We start from the raw sequence: 25452 nt of genomic DNA on the forward strand, positions 1-25452 counted from the left end.
TTCAGTGAAGAGGAGAGAGCGATCATCTGGGACAAAACCCAGCTCACCCCCACCGTACCCTAGGCTGCATTTCTCCCGATGAGAAAGGAGATGGCACGGATGTTTGTGGAACACTGCATAAATCCTTCAGCAAAAGTTCTTGGAGATCAGCTCTCAAGAGCTACGGATCTCTCCTTCAGATTGGAGGGTTTTTCTGTACTCAATTCCAGCCAGGCGTTCCCTCCAAGGGAAGGGATGTAGTGATGAAGCGGTCACAAGGTAAAATCCAGGCCTGAGAGCTGACAGAGCCCTTGGTGGTACAGCCCTTCGGCAGTCCGTGTATGAAGGAGTCAAAGCCCCGCGGGATCGGGTCACGCTCTCACCTGCTGCGTCACGGTTTTGAGGAGGAAGTTCAGCAGCTCCAAGCTCCTGGCAACTTTCTCCTTCTCGGCCTTCACCCTAAACTCGTCGACCATTTTCAAAGTCTGCAAATTAAAGGGAGAGATGGAAGAGGAGGGAACGTTAAATGGGGAAACAAATCGTTCTTCTCAGGGAAAGCAGAAAATTGGTAGGGGTTTGCAGGGTTAACCTGTCACCAAAACAACTCTGGAACGACGAAACCCACCAAACGCCTGGGAGGGTATGAGGTGGGAGCTGCTGTAGCCCAGGTTAATTAAAAAACAGCCGGACAAAATAAGAGCAAGCATATCACAAAGGCACCACCCTGCTGCTCTCCCTCGTCTCTAAGCTGAAGCAAAACTGGCGACAGGTTGCTGGCTCCTGGAGAAAAAGAGGGAAGACAATAACCCTGTATGGAAAGGCCAGAAGAGTGGCAGACAACAGACTCACCTGAGGGACAGCAGCAACCCAGCTGCAGGAGCTGGGATTTGCACGCAAGGCGCTAATGTAAAAACCCATTAACACTCGCCTGGGAAATCCCAGTTGCCAGCACTAGAACAGGGCTTGTCAATCAAGCTTAAACCCGCTGAAAAGGATGGAGAAAATCTCATCTCTTTGTGTTACCTTTATGTGCTGCAGGCTTTCTGAGACACTGAAAGGTCTGGCTTAGAGGAAAATCACTCCTGAGACAGGTCAAATAAAAGCCAGAGTTATTTACAAGTGGAGGAGCGCAGCGAAGAGCCACGGAAAGGCAGCTGGATCAGAGCGGCCACCCAGGGGCTCAGGGGTGCTGATCCTCTGCCTGCAGCTGGTCCTCGCAGCCCTGTTTACGTGGTCGTTATCCTCCCTGCTGCACTGCTGTGTGAATGCACAACCACAGCAAGCCCCACAGCTGGTACGGGTACGCTAATGTGAGTTGGATTTGCAGGGACAAGCGTGCCAGCGCCTGCGGTGTGCCCAGGGCAGCCCCTGTCCCTGCAGGAGGCTGTGCTCGTGGCCAAGCTGCCTCTGCCTGGAGTGTGAGCATGCCAAAGTGGTAACAGGCAAGGTTTGCCCCAGTTGGAGCACCCTCGGGTGATGAGGTGCTGCACCAAACCTGTACCCGGTGGTCCAGAGGTGGGGGTGTGCTGCTAGGCGCCTCCTCTCCCTTAGAGCAGCTGCAGCTTTCACTGGAAGGCATTTGCAGGACTTAAAGGAAATGGTTCTCCAGCTATGGCAGCATAAAGCAGGCAAATAAAGTAAAAATCCTTGCAGACACTGAGAGGAGGGAGGAATTCATTCCCCAAAGTGAGGCTGTTGAGCAGTGGCCCCCCCAACAGCAAATACCGATGGCCAGCAGGAGCCTAACGAATGCTCTGAGCAGAAAACCAGGGGAGACCACGTAATGCTCTGCAGGAATAGCGGCCTGCAAGTCCAGTTATGTACTGTGTGTGCAGGATTCCAACCCCTGGGAGTGCCTCTTTTAAATAACAAAAACACAGTTATCTCCTGACCAGGACACACGAGCTCTGTGTCAGAAAGCCACCAGGGTTTGCTGGCTGGAATCGAGGTGGCAACTTCATCTGCCCATCAGTACCTCGCTGACAATCACTGCCTCCTGATAGATGAGCTGCAACCCTGCTCCAGAGATGTCATTAACCTGCAAGGTCACGCAATTCAGTGGCTCAGAAGTCTCTCAGATGAAACAAGGAACAAATATTGGGGCGTGTGACTAAAAAACCCCATTGCATGTAGGACATAACAGGCCCTGCACACTCCATGTATTGCACCTACCACGGGAAGTAACAGGAATGATCAGCCAATCTGTTATGAAATGAAGACTGATTCACATAAAACATTTCTTTGCAGTGTTAGAAGAAGATAGTGGTAGGCTACCAGTCCTTGCTGGTTCAAGCAGCTTTCAGAGAGGCTGTTTAGGTTCAGGTCTCTGTTTTGCTAAGTCACAGTGAGAGAAAATCAGCACAGGCTGTCAGCACTTCAGGAGCAAGAGGAAGCAGGACCATACTGTGAGGAGGAGCCACAGTGAAGTCAACTAAAATTTCATCATTTTAATATACAAATGCTAAAGAATTAAGAAGGTGTTCCAAATAAATTGCATTTTCACTGTAGATAAGTGATGCATATAAATGGTGCAGGCTTGGCTGTCTGTCCTTGCTGCCATCCCTTCTCACAGCATTGATGTTCTGAAGGGTTTGAAGCACACCCTGCTGAAGTCAATAGACAAACCTCTGAACAGCACTCGAGGGGTTGGTGCTACAAGTCCACAGCAGTTGTCAGGTGCTTGGGAAACTGGGACGTGCACTGAGTGGTCTGGGTGCCCGACCAAACTCCTGCAGAGCTGCAGAAGGAAAAGCAGCGCGGCTTCCCTGCTGGAGATGGGAGATACCACGGGGCTGCTGGCATCACTGCAGTGAGACTAAACATCGAAATTAAAGGACGTGTTTTGCATGAGTCTGGAAACCGAGGCATGGTTACACCCGCACAAACAGCCAGAGGCGATCCGGTACAATTTAGGTGCTCTGCAAACAAATAGCTCCCTACTAACATGGATCGCTTTGAAACAGCTCTCAAAAGACCAGGAAGGAGCAAGGAAAACAGTGGGAGGTGGATGGAGAAGCCAGAGGAGCAACAAAAAAGCAGCAGATAGTGAAGAAGTGCAGAATGCACAATTCTCTCTGGTCCAGCACTGCCAGGTATTGCTTTAAGGAAGCTGGATGCAGAGAAGCGTTGCCGTTCCACAACTGCTCTCCTTTCCCCTTCCCTTCTGCTTCAAAGGGCATAAAAGAAATGTACTCCAACGAGCACAGAAATGCCAGCTCCTCTGTATGTGGCACGGTTCAGACAGCCCTGCCTCCGCAGAGTCTCCAGCCCAGCTCCTGCTCAGCTCAGTGCCACTCTCCTGACCTCACCACGACGCAGAACTTCCCCATGACTTGCTACCAGAGATGCTGTCACGCCGTGCTTCGCTCCCACCCTCCCATAGCAGGGAGCACACACAGCCCGGCGTTTGGGGTTTGTGTTGGGATGTTAATAAAGGAAACTGACTGCTGGCGAGCCTTGGAGACTGCTCCCAGGGAATGACATCCCAAGTCTCTTCCACGCTGAGTCCAAACCTCAAAAGCAGCTTTCCCAAGTATTTGTCCTAAATTCTTGTTACATGCAGTACCGACCTTGTCTGTATGCTTTGGGTTTGCAAAGCAGATTACTTGGGCCCCTCACTCGGTGATCTGGAAGCTGAAGCTAGCACTGCCACCCCGAGTGCATGGGTCAGGCGTTTTAGGGGCCTACAATAATTTCACTTGGGGCACATGTAAAATGCAATAAAAATAAAGCGAAAACCATTATGTAACAGATGGCAGACTGCAACACGTGGCAAACGTGCCTTAAAAAGAAAAGCAGCATTTCAGTCATCTGCAGCATCCTTCAGAGAGCCTCACACACTGGTTAGATTGCGAAAGCCCTGCACGAGGTATCTCCATGTTACACAGCAGAACCGAGGCACAAAGCAGTGGCTTTGCTTCCAGCTCTGCTGTAGGTGATGGAGGGTCCAGTGAAAACCCAGCCAAGCTTGTCAGCCTGCCTGTTCTGTGATTCTCTGCCATGTGCTGTTTGCAAAGGCATCCAACTCTCCCTTCCCCAGCCCTCTAAAAGCACTAGGAGTGGCATAACCCCATCACCTAACGCTGAGAGCAGGGAGCACGTGGCTTGTACTCAGGAGCCACACTTCACCACTTGCTGATCTTGTTCTTTTGCTGCCATTTCTGCCTCTGTTACTCTGCTCCTTCAGTAACAGCCAGGCCCAATTTCAGGGAATCCCGGTTCCAGTTCCAGCTCCGTAATACCCGTGACAGGTAATCGTGCCTGCACATCTCGGCTGTCAGCAGATCTGGGCAGGTCACTTTCCAAAAGGAAAAAGTAGGGAGGCAGTTTTCACAGCTGGAACTCCCACCTCGTGGCAAGCCAATGCAGCAACACGGCTCCTGCCTCGCCCTGCGTGGATTCAGCTGGCAGAGGTTGGGGCTTGCTGTGCCAAACACGCTGCTTCCAGGGGCCTCTGGCTGTGGCTGGTGGATGGCACTCCTGGATCCAGAGTCCTCTGCTTCTAGGACTTCTACAAGAACAGCACATCCTCAGCAACCTATCCATCAGTATTTCTTTTATTTCCCTGTTATCTCAGCTATTTCAGGCTCCAACCTTCACTGCACCTCTCACTGCGGTCCCCAGCATTACTTCACCTCCACAAGGGCTGCGTAAAACAAGTTTGCTGGAGCACAGGAGGTGAATACCCGCAGTAATTCACTCACAGAAGTAGGACAGGGAGATGGCAGCTAGAAAGGGGCATTAACCACGTAGCTCCATGCCTCAGATTCCCAGGCTGGATTTTAGCCTAAGCCCGGGACCCCTCTAAAAGCTGCAACAGAGCAAAAAGTGCTGCGTGTGCATCTGGAGCCAGTCCGCATCCCAGCCACTGCCCCGCTCTCCCTGCAGGGAAATGGCACTAAGCTGTTTCAGGGAGCAAAGCCGTGTTTCTGGAAGTCTCCCCAGTCACAGCTGCCCGCAACCTCAGCCTCCTGCTCCTCCTCCCGTTCACAGGTACCGCGGTGGGGACACGCTCAGCCCCGACTTACAAGGCACAGCAGTGCCTCGGCGTCTGGATGAGCACCCTGCTACCGAGAGCAGAGCACATCCCGCTGGATGTGAGCACCGTGTAATGTTTATGCATTCCCAGCACGTCCTTCAGCCTGCTCCATTGTTCAAAACAAACAGCCCTTCCCCTCCGTGGGCTCAGCCTGACAGATCTGCGCGCTCCGTGAGCCGGTGAAGCCCGGCCAACCTGCATTCTTTCCACCCGCCGTGCTATCTCCATCCTTCCCCCTCCTCCCCCAAACAGACCTGATGCTGATGGATAAATGTGCAGCTTCACGGCCGAACGCAGTGCCAAGAGCCTTCTGCAAAACACACACCTCCACCCGCCCCGCACGGCCTTGCACCCCCTGGCACAGCCCGGGGCTGCTGCCCTGAGCTCTGTTCTCCAGCAGCAAACAGCTCAGCCAAGTTTCCGCCCTGCTGAACGTCCGTGGTCACACTCAGATAGAGCTCAAGAAGCCTGAGCTCGCTTTGCTGACTGCTTCCACGCTGGCTCTGAAAGCTGAAGCTTTGCTCTTTGCTCCGTGCTGCTCACAAGGTTCCTGAGCAGACACGACCTGACGTTTTGCTGCTGCTGTGGCTTGGCTCCCCGTGGTGGAGCCACACTCTGAGGGCCCCCGTAAGCGGGTTTGGGGCCCTACAAGTACGTGCCCATTACCTGAGCCGAAGCACAAGATCTCCCGTGTCAACAGGCAGGTGAGCTGAGAGGTGTGGGAGGGGAACAGTCCTCCTGTGCTGTTCAGAGCAATAACAAACCGAGCTAATAACAAACTGAACAGCAAATGAAGGATTTTAGCATTCAGCACGCTCGTAGCTCCTGTCATTATGTGATGCAAGCACCCTTGTCTCACCTGTAATTACCCTCCCCTTGCTCCTGAGGGACATGCCAGCCTTATTCCCACTGTTTTGCAGAGGCTCAGGAGGCTGAGCACAGCACTGACCCACACAGACGATTGCAGAGCCAGGAATCAGCCAGGAACTTCTTAAAACCCAGGCGAGCCATCTCCAAACACTTCCTTCGTGACCATGTTCATTGAACACGCTCAAACTTAGGGCTAAATAATGGAAGATGAGCCGGGGAGGAGGGAAGAGTGGGCTTTCCATCCATCCACAGAGCAAGATCCACTTTTCACACCAACGCACACAGTTTACACGAGCGCATCCACACAGGGAGGGGTCCTCACACCACCCACTTGAAGTGCTGCTGCCGAGAGCACTAAAGGAGGAAAAAAAGCATGGACAATCCCTCCTCCCTTCGTTCCCTCTCACTGAAGTTTCTGAAGACTGAAAGTGTAGACAGAGAGAGTAGGGGACTAAGCAGGCCCACATGCTGAAGGGTGTAATTAAAGGTCCTTTTCTGCAATGTTTATTTTGGCTGTTGTTAGAGGGAGGAGCCCAGAAATCAAGATGACATTCTTACAGAAAATGCCAGGGCTTTCCCAAGTGTAAAGATCTGATCATTTTCTCCATAGACCGCATGCGAATGGAGCAGGGAAAAACCATACGGGACAGCGGAGGGAACAGAGGGAATGAATTCTCCGCAGAGACATCCAGTACTCTGAAAGCACGTCAAAGATATCAGTTAAATCACAACTGGCCTCATTTTACAAGCTGAGAGGCTGAGAAAGGGCAATGAATTAAGAATTTATAAGGATGGACAGATAAAAGTTCAGACGATCTTCAAGAAAAAAAGAAAGAAGAATGGCTTTCTTAGAGATTTGATGAAGTCACTGTTAATAATTTATCTCCATACAAATGAAGACACCAGTAATCAAATGTGATGCCCTTCAGAAATGAAGGGCAGGAGGCTGTGTAGTGTAACCCTCTCTCCTTCCTCACATGCCGAGTGGCTCCAGCTACTGACTTTAAATCCCTTGCTGAACCACACGACACCGACAAAACCCTCTAATGCCCTACGATGGAAGTCTTCAGAGAGTATAGAGTAACTTTCAAACTATGACTCCTGGAAAAGAGGTTTATCTATGAATAAAAAAAAAGAAAAGAGGGTTATCTATACCACTCCTCGCCCAGGCCATGTAATCCCCTGCCTGTCTACACTTGCTCCTTTCTACAGAAAAACAGCTTTGGTCCAGCCCTGAAGCTGGGCATTGGGTGCTGTGAGTGTTTTTACACCCCAGGATGCCCTGATTGCACTTGGGGACCAACCGACCAACCTGAACGCTCTCTGCTCTGCTCTTCCTGTCCTTTACGCAGGATACAACACTGGGAAAACAAGTGAAAGAAAAAAGAAAACAGTGAAGTTGGGCCCTTCCTCTCACGTACTTACTGCACAAGTCAGACAAAGGAAACCCTCAGGAAACTGCTGTGTACAAGCCAGAGAAAGCAGCTTCACCAACAGTTCTTCTGACAGCTGTTTTGTTTTGAAGTTGCCCAGCCACGAAAATGCGCTTTTTGTGGCATACTCCTCAAATCCTTTTCCACTTCCCCCTGACTTTCATATTGTAACTGGGAGTTTCAGCCTAGGTTGGGAGTTACATGAAGCACCTCGGTTCAGGAGGGCAAGCCAGTCCCTGGGAAAGGGATGACACAAAAAGGTAATGAAATTATGTATTCAGATCCCGGAGCTTCCTGCCCCAAATCTGTCACCGAGTTACTAAAACTTGGCATGGCTTCAAGATCACTCTAAAGACAAGACAGCGATTTTATAACTGATCAGAGAGAAAACAGAAATACACCTAACAAGGGGGACAAACACCAAAACGTGCCCACAATGACAACCAGGAGGGATGAAAGACCAAGCTGAGAGCAGCACGATAAAGTCAAAAAGACGATGTGTGATCCCTAGCAAAGAGACCCCTCACCAAAATGGTGACTGTTCCCTACAGGATACGGGGAATTTGGGTCTCCCCGGTCCTGCCACTGACTTTGGGCAGCCTGAACCCACAGCCACCAGCTTCCTCCTGGAGATAGCACAGGGACAGGGACTGGTGCCCAACACAAAGCTCTTCTGAAGCCAAGTTAAGGAACAGTCAGATCGTCCAAGCAGAGAGAGGGTCTCTGGGATGTCCCAGGAGATCAAAGCTCGATTCTTGGCTCGCCTCCCAGCCAAGCACGTCATCTGCAAAACAGGGAGAACAACTGCAGCTAAACGCATCAGCTCTTGGATTTCTGCAGAATACTTTCATCATTACATCAGCAACTCACTGGTTAGAATTCCCTTTGTAAAGTGCTTTGAGACCTGCTGATAAAAGAACAAAGCTGTCTCGAAGAGGAAGGAGTCTCTCTCAGAGGCTACAGCATCTCAGGTGAGCTCTGTCATTTACAGCATGAGGCAACAGCACTTTGTACTGTAAACACAACCGAGCTGTCTAGACTCCCAACATCAGAATAAACTTGAACAGCCGTCCAAAGTCTCTGCTTGGTGTGACGCAGCCTGTTGAGGACATAGGAGGCCAAAACTGTGCTAGAACTCTCTCTCTGCTCCTCACCACGGCCTGCTGATCAATAAAAGCAGCTCACGGGGCAGTCCCAGGGCCTGTGGATGAAATTTTCTACCCAAAAGACCCAGCAGGAAAAGCCAAGATCACCAACAGCAAGCAGGGCTCTCCTAAGAACGACTCAACCTCACAGTAACCGCAAGGATATCAAGATTTGCCTTGCTGACAGCAAGGAGGTGGCAGACATGAACCCCTCATGACTGTGATATCTGTTTTATAAGCATGCTTAAGCATCTTGGGAACAAATAAGGTCACATTAGCTTATGTAAGCACAAGAGCCATTGCCCCACAGCAGCCGGAGCTGCTATTTCAGGAAGCTGTCTCTTCATTTAAAGCTCCTGGCTGTTGATTCTCCCTCATCTGCCTCTTGCTTTTGCACAGATAATTCAATGATATCCAAGGCTGCAGTCTTCTCACGTTGCTTCTTCCCCAGTTCCAGCACGTATCACTGCCCCACACCCTGCCAGGCTCCTCACCAGGTGGGCTGTAGGTATGCAGTGCACGCACTGAGGCGACACAGGACAGAAAGCAGACAGCAGCAGGTAGCCTCCTGTCCTCTCACACAGCCTTACACCTGCAGTGACAATCCTGCACTTCGAGAGCCACCAGCCCCATAGCTACAAACCTGACCAAGGACACAGAGTGCAGGAGGAAAGCCTTCAGGGGGCAGCTTAAGGACAGTGCCACTGCCTGACCTACAAGTGCACGTCAGTCTCAGTCGCAGAGTTGGCCCTCCCAAGCTGTTTCACTGGCTCACTGTGTCAGAGGGGTATAAAATCCTGCATTATCATTTTTTCATCTTAAATGATCTCTTTGTGAAATATGGTGGCAGGAAAGGCCAATGACAGCACATGCAGATCTTTTAGCTCGAGGTAGGACAATAAAATTTCATCATTTAGGATTTCCAGAGCATTGTGAATTGCTGCCCTCAGTCAGGTTCTCGTGGGTAAGCGCTCCCACACCAACACCTACCTGTGAATACATCTCCTCAGAAATCGGGGCTGACCCACTGAAACAACATGGAGCTTCAGGAGACAGCTGCAGCTCTGCAAATGCCCTCCCTACCCTCTAGATAAGCAGAGGCATGGACGGACTTTGGGGACAGCAATGGTGTTGTTTGGCCCAAGCTCTTACTAATAGCAATTACATACTCCAAGCAATCTCACCCCATAATTTCAGCACCAAGCCTGTAACTTCCACCTGGCCTGCAGCTCCTCCTTCAGACAAGCACACAATTTCCACCCGGAAATTCAGAGCTAATAAACTCAGCAAGTTATTTTAATGGTGGATTATTCCCTTTGACAAATGTATCTTTTCTACAGATGCAAAATTGCCCAATTTCCAGCCTCCACATTTCAATGTGACTTCTAAGTGGGATTTTTACCATCTCCAAAAGAGATCGGTCACGATATGAATATTGTTCTACTACACAAGAAAGCTGCTGCATGTTTTTACAGCTATTAGTCAGGTGTGCATTTCAGAGAAAACGTGCAAAAAGACACAGAATACCTTCTGCAGCTCTAGAAAGTTTTACAGCACAAGTGTCAGCCTTTGGCCGTGAGTTAAAGCTGTTGTATGGAATATAAGGTCTTTGATCCCTACAAATTGCAGCAACATTTAAAGAGGAGCAGCCGATCCAACTCCAAGGAGCCATACCAGCACTGTGCTGCTGCAAAAGCAGAGCAGGAGGAAGGGAGGGAAAAAATGCATATACATCCACCTACAGAGCGAATGGGAATGGAAAATTGTTATGTCAGAGCTTTTTGAGAACAGCCAAAAAGAGAAGTAGCACCCGTGTGCCGCTGGCAGCTAACAGTGTAGGAGGCTGCTGCCCACAGGGTACACCTCGCACAGCCCAAACAAACTGACACTATTTCCCAGGAATTTTTCTTTAAACACAAATGGCCACAGAAATGAGAGGCGCTGAGGAAGCTTTGGTAGCAAAGCTCATTAAAATATTGGAGGGGTTGCAAGATGCTAAACTTTCCCTGCCGAGGATAGCATAAAGGCATCGTAAACGTTTGTGGTTTCCCAGTGAATCACTGAAGTCCTGCAGGCGTTTAGCTGCTGCAGAGAAACATGGAGGTGACCAAGCTGGGAGGAGTGGCATGTTTTGTGTAGCTGGAAAATAAAACCATAGCTAACTCCACCCATTGGATTCCTGATGTCACCATTAAATACAGGCATTTAATGAAGCCCAGGATTACCTGCTTCATCAAGTATTGTAAACACCGCCTCTGAATTCCTTGATTTAAACTTGCTTAGATTTGTCCCTCCTCAAAAGAAAACAAGGCTAATTGTTCTGTTCCACTATGGTAAGCTGGAATGCCCTAAATCACCAGGTAACCAGCATTTAAGGAAACAGGAATGAAAGCTACCCTTAGGAAGAGGCCAATCCTACAGTTACATGTGAACACCAGGACTGGAATGTCCCATGTCATGGCGTTTAGTCACCACACCATAACATTAATTTGGCTGTTTGGTTCCCCCCGTCAATCCCCAAGCAGCTAATTGGATGGCATCCTTCAATCTCCTCCCTCACAAATCACCTCCTACAGAACAGCTGCACCCAGAAGCTGTCTTCAGGTACAATCCACGCCTGCCACTGCATCAGGAGCCCTGCAATTTCTGTATCACTGTTTGTTTTTTCTATACATGCACTGCTTGCCAATGTATGTAAAGGTTTCCCTGGTAAATAATTTCAGCAAAGGCGTCTGGTCCAAAAGGTCTGCAATGCACCAGGAGCCAGAAGTCTAACAAACCTCAGCTCTCTATTTTATTCAAATACAGAACTTCCATAAGACTTTGTAAAATTAAGTCAGTGTTCACAATACCTTTCATTTCAAAACTTATTTTTAAAGCAACCTAAAACTGACCCGAGTGTATCCCCTAAATCTCTGTCCCTCCGCCTCTTGGCTCCATACACAAGCACTAAGCTGTACCAGGCACCTTCTTGTGCTCTGCAAAAACACATCTTGTGCTCTGCAAAAAAAAATAGCAGTGCTACAAGAATGCTGTAATCCCCGTGAACACTACTCAGACCTGGGGGGAGCAGGCACAACCCCACGGGAGCGCAGCCTCAGACTCCAGCTCCGAGGCCACGCTCCACTCCAGCGAAAGCAGCGTCCCGCAGGTGCTCCCCGTACACTGAACACGTTGAAGCTTGTTACCTCCGACACTTGGCTGATGCTCTCTCTGATCAATTCCTCCCACTCCTCCTCGGTCATGGAGAGCTTCAGCTCACGAAGCGGCAGAACCTTCTGGAGAAGCAGGCAGGCCTGGGCCTGAAAGAGAAAGGGAAGAGAAGGCGTGAAACCGCGCGCTCTCTAGGGAAGGTGTTAGCAATGCAAATACCCCACTGAAGCAAACAACTTAGCCCAGCAGCTGGGGAACGCTGTGGTACAGACACCGTATTTATCATCGCCCTGTTAGAAAGCAGCCTCTAGACCCTGCCGGAGTCAGTCCTCAGCAGACAAGGTCGTGATTGCTGGTTGAACACACGTATTTAGAAGTGGAGGTCAAAGGGGTGGGAAGGGATCATGCTGCTCCTGGATTTGGGCACTGCTATCCGAAACATGCTTTCATATCTGGTCTGAGCACGCTGATTTAGTCCCCACAAGTCCTCAGGCAGCTCTTTGCGTGACTCTACCCTTTCCTGTGCCCTGACAAACGCAGTAGGCACAAATAAACAAAAATGAAAGCTGGCAGATCAGCAAACGCTGCTTTCCAAAGGAACCCCAGATGGAAGCTGCTGTTCCAGCAGCACTCAGCCTTGCCCTGCAGTCAGGCCCACTCGGTAAGCCTGGAAGTGAACACAGCAATGAGAAAGGGGAGCCAGTGGAAAACCAACAATAATCTGCAATCTTCTCACCTGTCCTTTCCTGTTCCAGCATCCCCCTTCTAAGGTTCTTAGGTACAAGATTAATTCAGCAATGGACAAAAGCAAATGACAGAAACACAGAGAATACTCTGATGAGGATTAGTGTAAATAGTTTAGAGGATTTAAAGGGAATGTTTTCCTAACAGCATGGAGTTAGTGAGCAAATTCTATCCACATACAAAGACAAATTACTGCCTCTAGCTGCCACCATGCAGACCAAAATCGAATGCAGGTATAAATACCAAAAATCATTGGGAATTGCATCAAGAATTAATCTCGTCCAAAGGAAGCAAGGGCTGTCCTTTTTTAAGCATACACCGCAGCTGAACCCACCCCTACAGACAACAACCGAGCAGAATTTGTGAAATTCTTTATCAAAGATGCCCTTGAGATCAAAGTCTAAGAGATCTCAAGAAAAAAAAAAAATAGACTGGTGATACCAAACCTGGCCTGCAGATACCCCATAGACACAAAGGAAGGAACCTGAAAACCATACAGCAGGAGGCTAGAAACTGGCCACGTGGTACCCACACTTTGGAGCATTTTTAGGGAACTCTTTGTTAAACAACTCAAGGTGAGGGAGGAGAAGAAATCTCTAGATTTTCTGAGAGCATTAAGACCATCCAGTGTTGTAGGCGGTCTAACCCCCAGCCTGAAGGGCTCAGGAAGGTCTGTGCGCCCCATCCAGCACACTCCAGGCTCCTGTGATGGAGGGTTATGTGTTTCTCAATGCCCAATTATCCCACAGGCACCCAGAGCAGCTTTCTTTATTAAAGGATCTGCTGGAGGGACAAGACATCAAACACAAGGCCCCCACCAGAAAATTCCAGTGCTTGTGTTTGTGTTACACCAGAGCAATGTCACGCAGCGATGTGAGCTTACCTCCAGCTTGTACCAGTGTGGCCAATGCACAAAATTATCCAAACAGAGCAAGCTTTCACCAACAAACTACTTCTGTTCATTACTTGGGGGAGAACAGAAGGGAGAAACCAACAAGACTACGTCAAGAGATTTATGTTGATTTAATGAGAGAGGGAGAGCCCTAATGCCATGTTCGAGGCAGGCGAGCTTACATATTCCTTGTAATTATGGGGAGGCTGCGTCCTACAGAACAAATTATGGCATGTCTGCATGCATGTACCAAATGTAGTGGAAAGTCACTTCGGTGCAATTACAGCGAGAACGTGACCCTCGCAGTAAATGAAAGGCCATAATTCATGCTGAAGGGCTCAGGCAGGGTCATAAACCTCAAGGCACCATCTCTTCGGCAATTACAAAAGCATTCACACTGCAAATGGGGGAAAAGCACAGAGAGGGGGCCTCTTAAGCAGCCCTGGTGGTACTGCAGGATTTACTCTAGAGACGAGCAGAGGACCAGAGGCACAGGGAAGCACGCCAGTCAGCAGTGGCGAGAGCGCTGCAGTGAGGAAAAGAGTTGGAAAGGAATCAAAGCCATCCAAAGGAACGAGGAGCTCTGCAGACCTGAGGTTCAACGGATGGACTGACAGAGAGACCCTAAACAAGACCTGCTTCTTGGTAAGCACTGCGCTTGACGATGACTTAAAAAGAAAGGAAGAAACCCGCTGCACATCCATCCCTTCTGTGTCGCAGACTGGGAAGTCAAAATACCCAGGCATGTGAGAACCCTGGCTGGTGCTATCCCTCTTTAGCAGTTTTGTCACACTCCCAGCTTTCGTACCTCCAACCCCTATATTAGATTCAAGCAAAGAGAAAATAAGTTTTGATTTCCATGTAATTAAAACATTGCTATTGCTGTACTCAACGCACTCCTGTGTTTCATGATTGTTTCTTTAACCCAGTGATAATTTAGTATCAAGCGTGAACAACTTTCCTCATTTGAAAGAGTAAAAGTGAAATAGGAGATCTGCTTGTTGGTTGAAATAAAATTGGGCTTAAGAACATCTCGGTTGGAGAGCAGACGTGACACTAATAATTATAATGTCCTACGCTGGAGTTTAAGGTGATCGTATTTATCGCACACTCGGTGACTCCTCTGATCTCAGATGCAGTTATTAACGTGCAGCTCTCACACAGCCTATTTTTCCAGAGCGAACTGCGCAGTTAAACAGAGGAAGTTAAAGCACAGGGAGAAGAGCTGACTCGAGTGGAGTCAGCCAGAAGGCTCAGGGGCAGACCCAAAACTAAAACCCAGTTCTTCAACCCAGCAGGAAAGAGCACGGCCCACTCCTCCCACCGATGCTATCCCATTTCTGCAAGTTCAAGCCAGAACAGGAGAGGCACCGATATCCCTCTTTAGACAGGCACAACCACTGCACTTTGCTCCCAGCACTGATCAGCACCTGAAGAAGGATCCTAGATGCTGCCAGGAGATTGCTTAACCAGTAAATGCTCTCAGGGAAACCATCTAGCAAGCAGGACCACGAAGCTGCCACATCATCTGGGAAAATAACAGCCTTCAGCTGTGGCCTTTCAGCAACAAACTCGTCCGATGTGCTGTCAGGGCTCCCCCCCGAGAAATGCCGAACCGCTGGCTGAAAGGTCAGGGAACAGCTCCCTGCGGAACAGTCCCTGGCAGGAGTCACAAAAAGGGTTTTAAACGCTCAAAAAGATTCGTTTTCACGAGCTCCAGGAGCTTCTCCTGAAAACAAGTGCTTTATCACCTAACGTAAGCGGGGCTAGGAGTAAAGGTGCTATGCAGAAATAAGGAAGGACCCAAAGTGACAGGGATTCCCAGATCCCTTGAAATCACAAAGGAACAGCTCTCTCTTTGCAGTTCACCTCCTTTACCTTCCCTAAAAAAACAGACACAATGCAGCTGAAAGGAGAAACATCAGGGATGTGAACTTCCACGCATTTGGAAGTGAATGTTCACTTCTCACCTCCCACCTGCTTCCAAGGTTTCCAGACACCACATGCCATTTCACTTCAGCATCATGCTAGCCTGCTTTTTGGGAGCCCAGCTACTCAATGTTTTCCAAGAATGAGGCCGTTCAGAGGATTTTTCAAGGCATCTCCCAGACTGAGCCTCTTCCCATTGCTAGTCACTTCTGCAAAGCAGCTGCTGTTACTTGGTGGCGCACTGTGACAGTGCCAGTAATCCAGAAAGATCCTTCAGAAACAAAAAATTGCCACAAAACCTACCCATTTTCTGTTCTGTGAAACAGAGGGTTTAGTGTGTGTGCACAAATGCAAGAAAAACGTGTGCAAGAAATCTGCATTCATGCAAGATGTTTCCATTCACGTGTATTAAAAAAAAAATAGCATTTCACAAGCTTGTGCTCAACAACACAAGCCCTCTCCTGGCTGAGCAGCAGTACAGAAAAACCATTCCCCCTATACACATCACACCCGGATCCCTGTCTACTTTCTTACAGCTTTCTCGGAAACAGTTAGGACCTGTCCAGGTGCCACTAGAAGAGGCACTGATCCTACACAAAGCAGCAATTCCTGCCTCCTCACCAAGGCTTCTGAAGAGCAAGACTACACGCAGAACACATTAGGAGGAGCCAAGCCACCCCAGCGGTACAAACCCTTAGCATTATAGCATTATTAACCCCTGTCATTTCTCACAGTCCATCCTTTACCCTGAACGTGTTCATGATGTGTCTTTTATACGCGATGAGCAACCAGCTGCACACATTTTACCATCATGTCACAGACCAGCATCAATTTGAATTGGTTTTGGCAATTTTGGAAGCTGCCACAACAGCACTGCTACCAGGAATCTCAGAGGCTTCTCTGCATTTTCTCAGTGCCAAATCAAGCCTGCTGTGTTCACGACAGCCCTGCAAAAGAGCCAAGTGTCATCAGCGCTTCACAAGCGGACAGAAATAGCAGAACACCCAAGGGGCCCAGCTACCAAACTCCGGTCCAGTTCAGAAGAGAAAGCTCCCACCACCACCACTCACAGCCTCTGAAATGAGAATGTGTCAGAATATTCCCAGGCAGTGACAGCTTTTTATTAAGGAGGGAGAGGAATGCTGCAGCCCAGCCATGCCCTAGGAGCCGCTCGGTTGCTCTGAGTAGAGCATTTACTCCTTAAGTTCAGTAAAAACAAAACAAAAAAAAGGCCATAAAATAGTACAAAAAATAAATATAAGTCTGTTCAAGCAAGGATAGTAGATACATACATATACTCCCACATTCATCTATCAACCATATAACCAAATGAGGCAGAAAGGCTCATTATCAGTCCACGTGGGAGAAGAGAACAAACAATAACTAACTGTAGTGCTGACCCTGTGGTTTTCTGGCAGTTTTGTTTATTTCTTTCTTATCCAGAATGATTACACAAAATGCCATTCAGTATCAATGGTCAAGATTTCTCTCTGAGACAGTAAACGTGCTCCCTGCAGTAACTGAGATGTGCTGCTAATTGCCAGATGTGCTCACCTCCCTGTTTTGGAAGCTAAAAAGGAGAGCAAGCTGGCTGGGTTACACAACCTACCTTTACCCTTTTCAGTAAAGGACAAGACATGCAGCCCGACTGCTTTAAATGGCAAGCAACGGATTAACCCCTGCCAATTCAGCCACTGTCTTCTTATTGAAGCTTTCTTATTGAAGCTTTCTTATTGAAAATCTAGCACGGGGTAGCCATGTAGGTCGAACAGCAGCTCTCCTCGGTCTCAGTCCTGCTGAGCTGGATGGAGGGGAATGGACCGAGATGTCTTTGATTCACTGCAGTTGTGGAAGAGAAAAGCCACAGAGAAACAAGCCTTTGTGGCGATTGTGTCTGCAATGTTGAAGAGACAAAGGCACGACCTAAATTCATGGTAAAAAAATAACACACCACTGTTAATAGGAAGACACTTGATTCTTATGCAATGAGAAATGCTTTTCTCAGTCCCACGTGTTTTAGGAAGCCGGCTGGAGGTGGCTTTGTGAGTGAGTGAAAAAAGATATCACACAAACACATTCCCATGAGAAAAGACACTGAAACCAGCAGTCACCCACTGCCATCAGCAGAGGAGCAAGAACAGGAGGGTGTGCTCACCCTGCAGCACCCCAAAGGGGGTCTGAGGGCTCACGTTTGGCAGCTGATCCCAAAGCAGCCTGCAGGGGAAAGCTGATTACCTTCCAAGCTCCCTTGGGTACTTCCAGCTTAAAGAAGAGAGGCACCAAGTTAGCTGGCTGGCCCGGAGCACACAGCAGGACAGTAAGAGTCTCCTGACCCAGGATGGTCCCTGAGCTGTAGCAGAACTCCCCACACATTTTAACAGACATGGTGAGAAGTTTAAATGCTTAACAAAGACACAAAGATGCATTTTCCCCACCCATCATTTTTTTTAAGGGGCACAGTTTTATCAACATGAAGTATGCCACCAGCCTGACAAGTGCTTCTCTTTCCCTTTTTATGTATATATAAATAAATAAAGGGCATATAAATACACACACAGAGAGAACCTTAGAAAATGACAAGTTTTTGCAACTCAAACTTATTTTTAGGACTGAAGGAGTATCAGGAGCTTTAGTGCTATCATCATTTCACTGCTCTTGGAAGTCCAGGAGACAAAAATATACAGGTGGCATCACACCACACAGGCTACTGGCATTTCAGAGCACTGATATCTCCCCTCTGGCATACACACGACAGCAGCAAGGCTGCTGGATAACCTGACCTGCCAGCACATTTGATTCAGTGAAGGAATACATTATAAAACAGCAGCTCGCAGTATGTAATCCTCAGCATTAAGACTATTCTCCAACCACAGGGATATGGCAAAAAAATAAATGCACTTCTGAAAATTCTCACCTACCAAGGCCTGTGAGACCGCAATCACATGGATCACACGCTGCATTAGCGACAAATGCTACCAGGAAAGCTGGGCTAAAAAAACATATGCCAAGAATATGGGAAATTCTAAACGAGCCTTTTTTTTTGAATTGTAAAAAATAGTCAAACTATGAAATAAATTCCTCGGCTATGTGCCATTTGTTGCGTGTTAAAAAAAACAAGAAAACACAGCACGCTGCAGCTAACAGGTCTCCTGGTTATAGGAGAGTAACTTGTCATTTATTACTACAGGGCAGGGCGTCCAGAGCACCACAGCAGAAGTCTCTTCCAATTACTGTCAAAGCTTTTGTGAAAAGAGAACTAACAGCATGCAAAGCCACGAAGCAAGTGCTAATCTACCCCCATTTCTACTCCTACGGTTCCCCTATTTTTGTGTTTACGTTGGGTGTGGGATGGAGAGAACGGCTCCAACAGCACAGCACTGAGTTTTGAAAGGGCTTGCTTTCATTCCTCTGCCACATTTGCTCTTTGCATTTTGCCATTTATGAGCCTGTAAGCTACAGATCTGTTTGATAACGGTTTGGCAGGCAGAGTCCAAGTTAGGAACACCCCAGAAAGTTATTCAGAAGGACAAATTATGAAAGTTAAAGGAGAAAAACCTTTAAAAGAGATGAGCATGGTGCTCCCTGCTCCATACAGCAGGTTTGCAGCAGGCAGTGCAGAAGCAAGAGCAGTTCCATACATATTGCGAGGTATACACAAGCTTTCTGTTGTACTTGACACGTTATAAACAGAATTATGAAAGATTTGGATAACCCACTGAGCCCTGCAAAGCTGTGGACATGAAGGAAGTGTCATGACCAGTATTTAATGGAGGAGTTTAACTTGTGACTTAACTTAAAAGCCTGGACTTTCACACAGCCCGTTGACCTCAAAAGGATCAAACTGCAAATTCTCTGGGGAAGACAAGAGGAGGGGGAAAAAAAGGGACTCTTTCCCTTTCCTAAGTTAAGGACAAACAAAACAAGTATCCTCCAAGAGCATTAACCAGTATTCTCACTGAAGAAGCATCAAATGCCAAACATTTACTTAAAACATACAAAGGCTTTAGGCATAGCAAAAGAAAACCAGAGACAACTAAGAAAGCTCCAGTTTCCCTCAGTCCCCAAGCTGTAACTGCAGCACTCTGCACGTGGCACACGCAGACGTGTTTCATGTGTTTCAGTTGCAAGGGGACGGGAAGATAAGGCAAAGCCCTGACTGTGGCTTTAAAAAGCTATTTTTGAGAACAAACATTAATGTTAAACAGCCACAGCACTGCCAGAACGATGCACATAAAAGCAGTGGGGCTGAGATTCCCAGCTAGCAGCTAGCTGCAAGGTTTCAGAGTGCAAAGTGCTGGCCCCTTCTGGGATAAAAGGGACTTGGTACAGCATGGCTGCTGGGTTTGGATGTGCCAACTGACCGTGCAAGGACACAAGAGCATCTCCACAACCATTTCTTGGTTTAAAAACATGCTGAACAGTCAACCTCCCAAGGCAGCCTCGTAAATTGGACATCTACCTCCACCTGAAACCTATCCTGATGCCCTTTCTGGTGCTGAGCACCACAGTGTCAGCAGGAGAAATCCTGTGCAGAGCTCCTGCCTGCAGGGCCTGTGCAGGGCCTATGAGGCTGGTGAAGGTTCTGGAGCAAAAGTCCTGTGAGGGGCGGCTGAGGGCACTGGGGGGGTTTGGTCTGGGGATGGGGAGGCTCAGGGGAGGCCTCATTGCTCTCTGCAACTGCCTGAAAGGAAGGGGTGGGGAGCTGGGGGTCGGCCTCTCCTCACAGATAACTGCTGATAAGACTAGAAGGAATGGCCTCAGGTTGTGCCAGGGGAGGTTCAGGTTGGAAATGAGGAGACATTTCTGTTCAGGAAGAGCAGTCAGGCATTGGGACGGGTTGCCCAGGGAGGTGGTGGAGTCACCGTCCCTGGGGGTGTTCAAGGGAAGGTTGGACGTGGTGCTTGGGGACATGGTTTAGTGGGTGATGGTGGTGGTCAGGGGATGGTTGGACCAGAGGATCTTGGAGGCCTTTTCCAACCTTCATGACTGTGTGCAGAGCAGGCCCAGTGACAGCCCCCCCAGCACAGCCGTGTTATCCAGGACTGCCCAGGCTCCTGAGGCCTTCCAGCAGTCACAGCCAGCTCACGCTGGCCCGGAAAGACCACGAAAATCTATCCTGCATGATCATCTTGCTCAGGAGCTGAATTCAATATTCCCTGCTACAGCCCAGTGCCTCCAGACTAATCAATCAGCTCTTTCAAGACATTCCCTCGGCCAGCCTTGCCAAGGCCTGATATTGCTGTCGGTGACAGGGGAACGTGAGCAGGATCCAACGTGGCAGGCACCGAAGTCGTCTCACCAGACACCAGTTTCCTGGCCTGTAAACCTGCCCTCCTGCCTCCAGGCATGGCCAAGGCAGAATAATGAAATAGAAGCAAACACAGACCAAAATCCCCTGCCCACCAGCCCCTGCCCTTGTTCCCACACCCTCCCTGTGCACCAAACACCCCCTGCAATGCTCTGGACCGGGAAGGAATTTCCTCCTCGCCCTCCCTCGCTCTGGCCTTGCCAAAAAAGCAGCAAAGAGGAGATTTACAAACCCAAGAACAAGATTTTCCAGCCAAAAAGTGATCACAACAAATGGTATTTTACAGTTTAAATTAAGTTCCTGTGACAAATGGATGAGAAAAAGTTTGCAAGGCTAGTTAATTACAATATGTAAAGCATTTATGTGGAATCTAAATCATATTTTACAACCTTGGATGACAGAGGCAATCTTACTCAGTGTACTCCCACCAAACATCCTAGCTCATCAGGCTCTTGCAGTTTTTGGTGTTTTAGAATAAACCGTTCTGCACTGCAAACCAGTTTCATCCCAAGTAAATTGCACCTGTTCCTCTCTCCTAGTAAAAAAGCAGATTTCCACAGATACAGCAGGATGCTTTCCATCCAGGAAGCTTTAAATAACTCACAACAGCTTGCGTATTAGCACATTTAAAAATAATTGTCACACATGAGACACATTTTGCTCATCTACCAGATGTAGATTATCTGTTAAGACCTTCTTGAGCACAAGAAATTATCAATGAGCTTTGTTTTTTCGTGCCTCATTTTTAATGTTAACTTTTATTTCTTAACCCTCTAAACAGCCAACATCCTTCTCTCTAGCCAACTTCTAAACAAGCTAAACAGTAGTTTGCAAACGCAAGGCGTTGTTGTGTCCTTACGGCAGCTGGAACATACAGCCCCAGTAATTCCCAGCACAGGCCAGCCTTCCTGTCGCTACCTCCAGCACCAGTGACTGAGAGGTGCTGGAAATCTCTTGCCAAAATGCAAGTAGGGGAAAACCAAATGCACAGGGTGTTGGTGCTACACTCAGATCTTTGTCCCTACTTTGGAAGTTCTGCTTTTGGCTTTGAGGTTTCACTACCTTGCTTGCTGAGAAAGAATAAAAACTCCCTGGAAGACAGCAACTGAGACAACACTGACTGTGAAGAAATCCCATCACTCTACCCCTCCTGCTGACTCCCCACCTCCTCTTTTTAATTTTTATTATCCTTCACACCCTTCTTCACCCATGGCTCAGATGTCCTGCTTTAAGCAGCAGAAAGGAAAAGTCAAGAAATCTATACAAGTCCATGACTATTCCCAAGGCTCTGAGCAGCAGCTGTCGCATCGATCAGACGGGCTGTTAACTTCATTCTGCTGCTACCGTGTGCTTGTCTACACTACAGAAAGTTTTATCACATTAGCTATGCTGGCATATCCTCCTCCTTCACAGCATGGAAGCAGTTATTCCAAGACACGAGCGCTTTAAACCACCACCACTCAATCTGGCCGAAAACATGGGATGAGCTAAACCCCACAGAAACCACTTTATGCAATACAGCTGCACCTACACTTACCGTTAGGTCAGCCTGAGCCCTACAGGTAAGAACAGCAGAAAGCCGAGGACTGGCACTCAGCATGCTGAAGAAGCCTGCCTGCAGAGCTGGGAATATGTGCAGGGTTCATGTCCATACAGGTTTCTTCATGCCCTAAAACATCATTACTTAATTTGTTTAAGCAAGGACTCTGCAAATCACCGGCAAGTGTGCTCTCCGCTGCAAGAGGAGGGGATTTTCTCCAAGCTTGGTTCCTCTGCAAACAGTGGTTTGGAGGATGCTCTTGTCAGGGTAAAAGCCTAATGAGAGGAACCCACTTCCAAGAACCTGCTCGGGACTAGGGTTGCAATGGGGCATTTGTGCTCGTTTCAGCCTGCTGCTTGTTTCAGCACCATTCTGCTGGCAGCCAGGACAGAAGAAAAGAACAAATAAAAATAAAAGCTCCCTCCCACATTCACCACAATCTAGCATGAACTAGTGACAGAAATAAGACGTTACCAGATTTTAAAGGCAATAAAGATGAGGCAATACACGTGGGGAGAAGATCTGGCACTGCAATTTTTCAGAGGCTATCTGTTTGCTAAATGCTGTGCTTCACTGGCAGGCTTTCTGCCTGAGATGAAGGGTCTGGAGGACGTTCAGGCAGTCAAAACCAAGAACATGCCGTATAACACACCGAGCTCGTGGGCCAGGCCTGGCTGAAGGCAGTAGACACCAGCTTTGATTGTTTCATTCAGACACAGCAAAGACACAGCCAGTGAACATTCAGGGCTGGGAAAGACATTATATACCTGTGCTCTTTTTTTATTACCAGAGGCCAACTGGCAGCCCCCCAGGGGGCAGCGATCCATACGGACCGATCCATATATCGGTCTGCTGCTTTGGTGGACGCAGAGATTCATTTCTCCCCGGGGTAGCTACTTACCACATATCAGAAGGGCCAATCAGTCTTAATGTTTCCCTCAAAAAAAAGTCAATACCTTATTATCCTAAATTCTTGGAAAATAAAAAGATGCCATAATTAAGTGAGCTGCATGAGAACACAAGATAAATCGGTAGCGGAATGCAGATGAGCATCCATGAGCAGTGATGTTTTCTTGCGCTATCCATAATGCCCAATTACAGGAATATAACTCTGGCGAGGAATATTGGTACCACTGGATATACTGAGATCACAAGAGGAAAGAACACCAATGGACCCTGGGCAATGCATCCAAGCCTCTCCCTTCCCGCAAAAAAAAAAAAAAAAAGAGTAAAAAATATAAATAATAACAATAAAAATCTGGAAATATGCACCTTTCCCTCTCCACTTCCAAATACAATTCTCTCCAAAATTAAAAACAAAGTCACACTTAAAAAAAAAAAAGATAATAATGATTTGGTTTCTTGGTATGGCCCTGTTTATTCTGGAGCATTTCCACTTTGCTTTTACAAGCTCCTCGCTCTAAACAACAGAGGAAAAAAAACACCCTTTTGTAAAGAAATGAAAGCAAAGATTCTCACAGAACATGCCAGGAGCTAAGGCTCAAAGAAACAGTGCCAAAGATGAGACACCTCTTGGAGAATCAGTACTGGGGGCACCATCCTTTCTCTCGACATTAACTTTCTTCTTCAAAAATACTCCTTCCCCAAAACTTTCATTTTGTCAGTGTGGATTATACCCACATACACACAGGATTCTCAAACACCAAGAGGCTGCACTGACACCTCAAGTTACTTGCACACATTTGTAAGACCAAAACCAAAATTGCTCCTGCCAGTTCCCTGACCTGGCTGCTCCTCCCAACACTTCCGAAGCCAGATGTCTCCTCTGCACAACAAAGCCAATTTTCCTCAATTCAGGAGGGACATGCAATAGGATTTTCTTTAGGCTATTCAAAAGGCAGCTACTGCATAATGCAGCCTATTTAAGGAGATTTTGTTAAAGTCAAACTTAATAATTTAGGAGATTTAAGAGCAGTATGTGTTTGAAAAAAGCTCAGATTGCCTAGGCACTGTGTGCCTTTTAGCTGCAGTCCCTGATTCACCAGACCAGACTTAATGTTGCAGGGATGAAGGTTATCATCTTTTGAGAACATTTATCAGCAAATAATGAGAAATTAGAATTCCAAGTCACTCAAATGTCAACTACTGAAGTTTAGCTTTCAAACAGTAAAAAAAAAAAGTACACATCAGTAAAATTGTTAGCTTGGAACACTGAAATAAACAGCATTGCTAAGCAAAAAAAAAAAAAAAAAGTTGGAAATTGCACTGGGCTGAGCTTTGTAGATTCACCGATCCGGCCACTTGCCAGCATCATCTTTTCAATTTGCAGAATCCACAGAGAGAAGCGTCGTGATGTGACAGAGCGCACATTGTCCCAGGGGAAAGAAGCGTGGTTCGAGTCCCTGTTCTGCTTGGGGGTTGCTGAGAAATCCTGCCAGGAAATCCTTATTCTTTCCTGCAGGGAAATCTTTACTCCTCTCTAATGCTTTAACTTTTGCAAAGTGACCTTTCAATGCAGGCTAAGGGAAAGCAGAAACAGAAGCAGACAAACCCCATCCCTCCCCTATCCCCAAACAGCAACAGAGGGACCCACCACTTTCTACGGGGGCTCGTAAGCACGTCCTTGTCAGCGAACACTGCTCAGGTTGGCATTTGATTTTGCACTGCAGAAGCCCTCATCCTGCACCACCTGCCAACAAAACTCCCCCCACTCCTGCTATTATTTCCAAACCATTATCCAGCAGCCCGCTGTGAACACAGCACCAAACGCTACCCAAAACTTCCAGCCTGACGTTTAGAAAATATTTTGCCACGTGAATACAGCTCAAGCCCATACGATGGTCACCAGCTCATCACAACCACAGGTGTTTCCTCCCCTTCTGCCTGTGCTGTTATTAAATACACAGCACCGAGCCTGCCTCCAAGCACAGCTCTCCATGCGCTCTGTACCTGCTCACGGAGCTGCCGACGGGGCTGCGTTTGCCAGGCTGAGCAGAGCACACTTGGGGGGTTCACTCTCAGTGCACATCTCTTTAAAAACTATCACCTCCCCATGTGGCAGATGGCAAGTTTAATTTAGTAGGCTAGGAAATTACTCTGCCATGGAAAATCACTGCTATGTGGGATGTATCTAACTCAGCAAGTCCATCCAAGACACAGGGCTGTTAATGCTACCCATTGATCCCAACCTTGCATAGCTCTGGCCAGCAGCTGTGCCTACAGTACCAGCTAAAGCCTATGTGACCTTCTGATTTTCTTATTTCTTCCCAGCAACACACTGGAAGTGTGCTTCCTCTGTTACATTGGATTTGCTACATGGTCATCAGCACAATTAGCTGACCAGCAGTGAGCAGAATGAGCAGTTTGCATCCTCAGAATCAGAACAAAGAGGCAATGAAGAGCTTTTGTGTGTTTGTGCTCTGCTGGGGTGGTGGAATTTAAAGACTGGGACACCTACGAG

General features: G+C 47.9%; 1 protein-coding gene across 1 annotated transcript in view; it reads right to left on the reverse strand.

Annotated features, from left to right (window-relative positions):
* The window catches only part of MYBBP1A (MYB binding protein 1a), a 59776-nt gene that overhangs the window by 3061 nt on the left and 31263 nt on the right, over window positions 1-25452 (reverse strand). Inside the window, exons 24-25 of the mRNA XM_068655986.1 lie at window positions 11654-11767; window positions 363-464 (exon numbers count right to left, since the gene is read on the reverse strand). Of these exons, the coding sequence (XP_068512087.1) occupies window positions 363-464; window positions 11654-11767 (216 nt within the window). The remainder of the gene's footprint in view (window positions 1-362; window positions 465-11653; window positions 11768-25452) is intronic.

The sequence above is a fragment of the Anas acuta genome, chromosome 19 (genome assembly GCF_963932015.1).
Source record: "Anas acuta chromosome 19, bAnaAcu1.1, whole genome shotgun sequence".
In the NCBI taxonomy this organism is placed as follows: domain Eukaryota; kingdom Metazoa; phylum Chordata; class Aves; order Anseriformes; family Anatidae; genus Anas; species Anas acuta.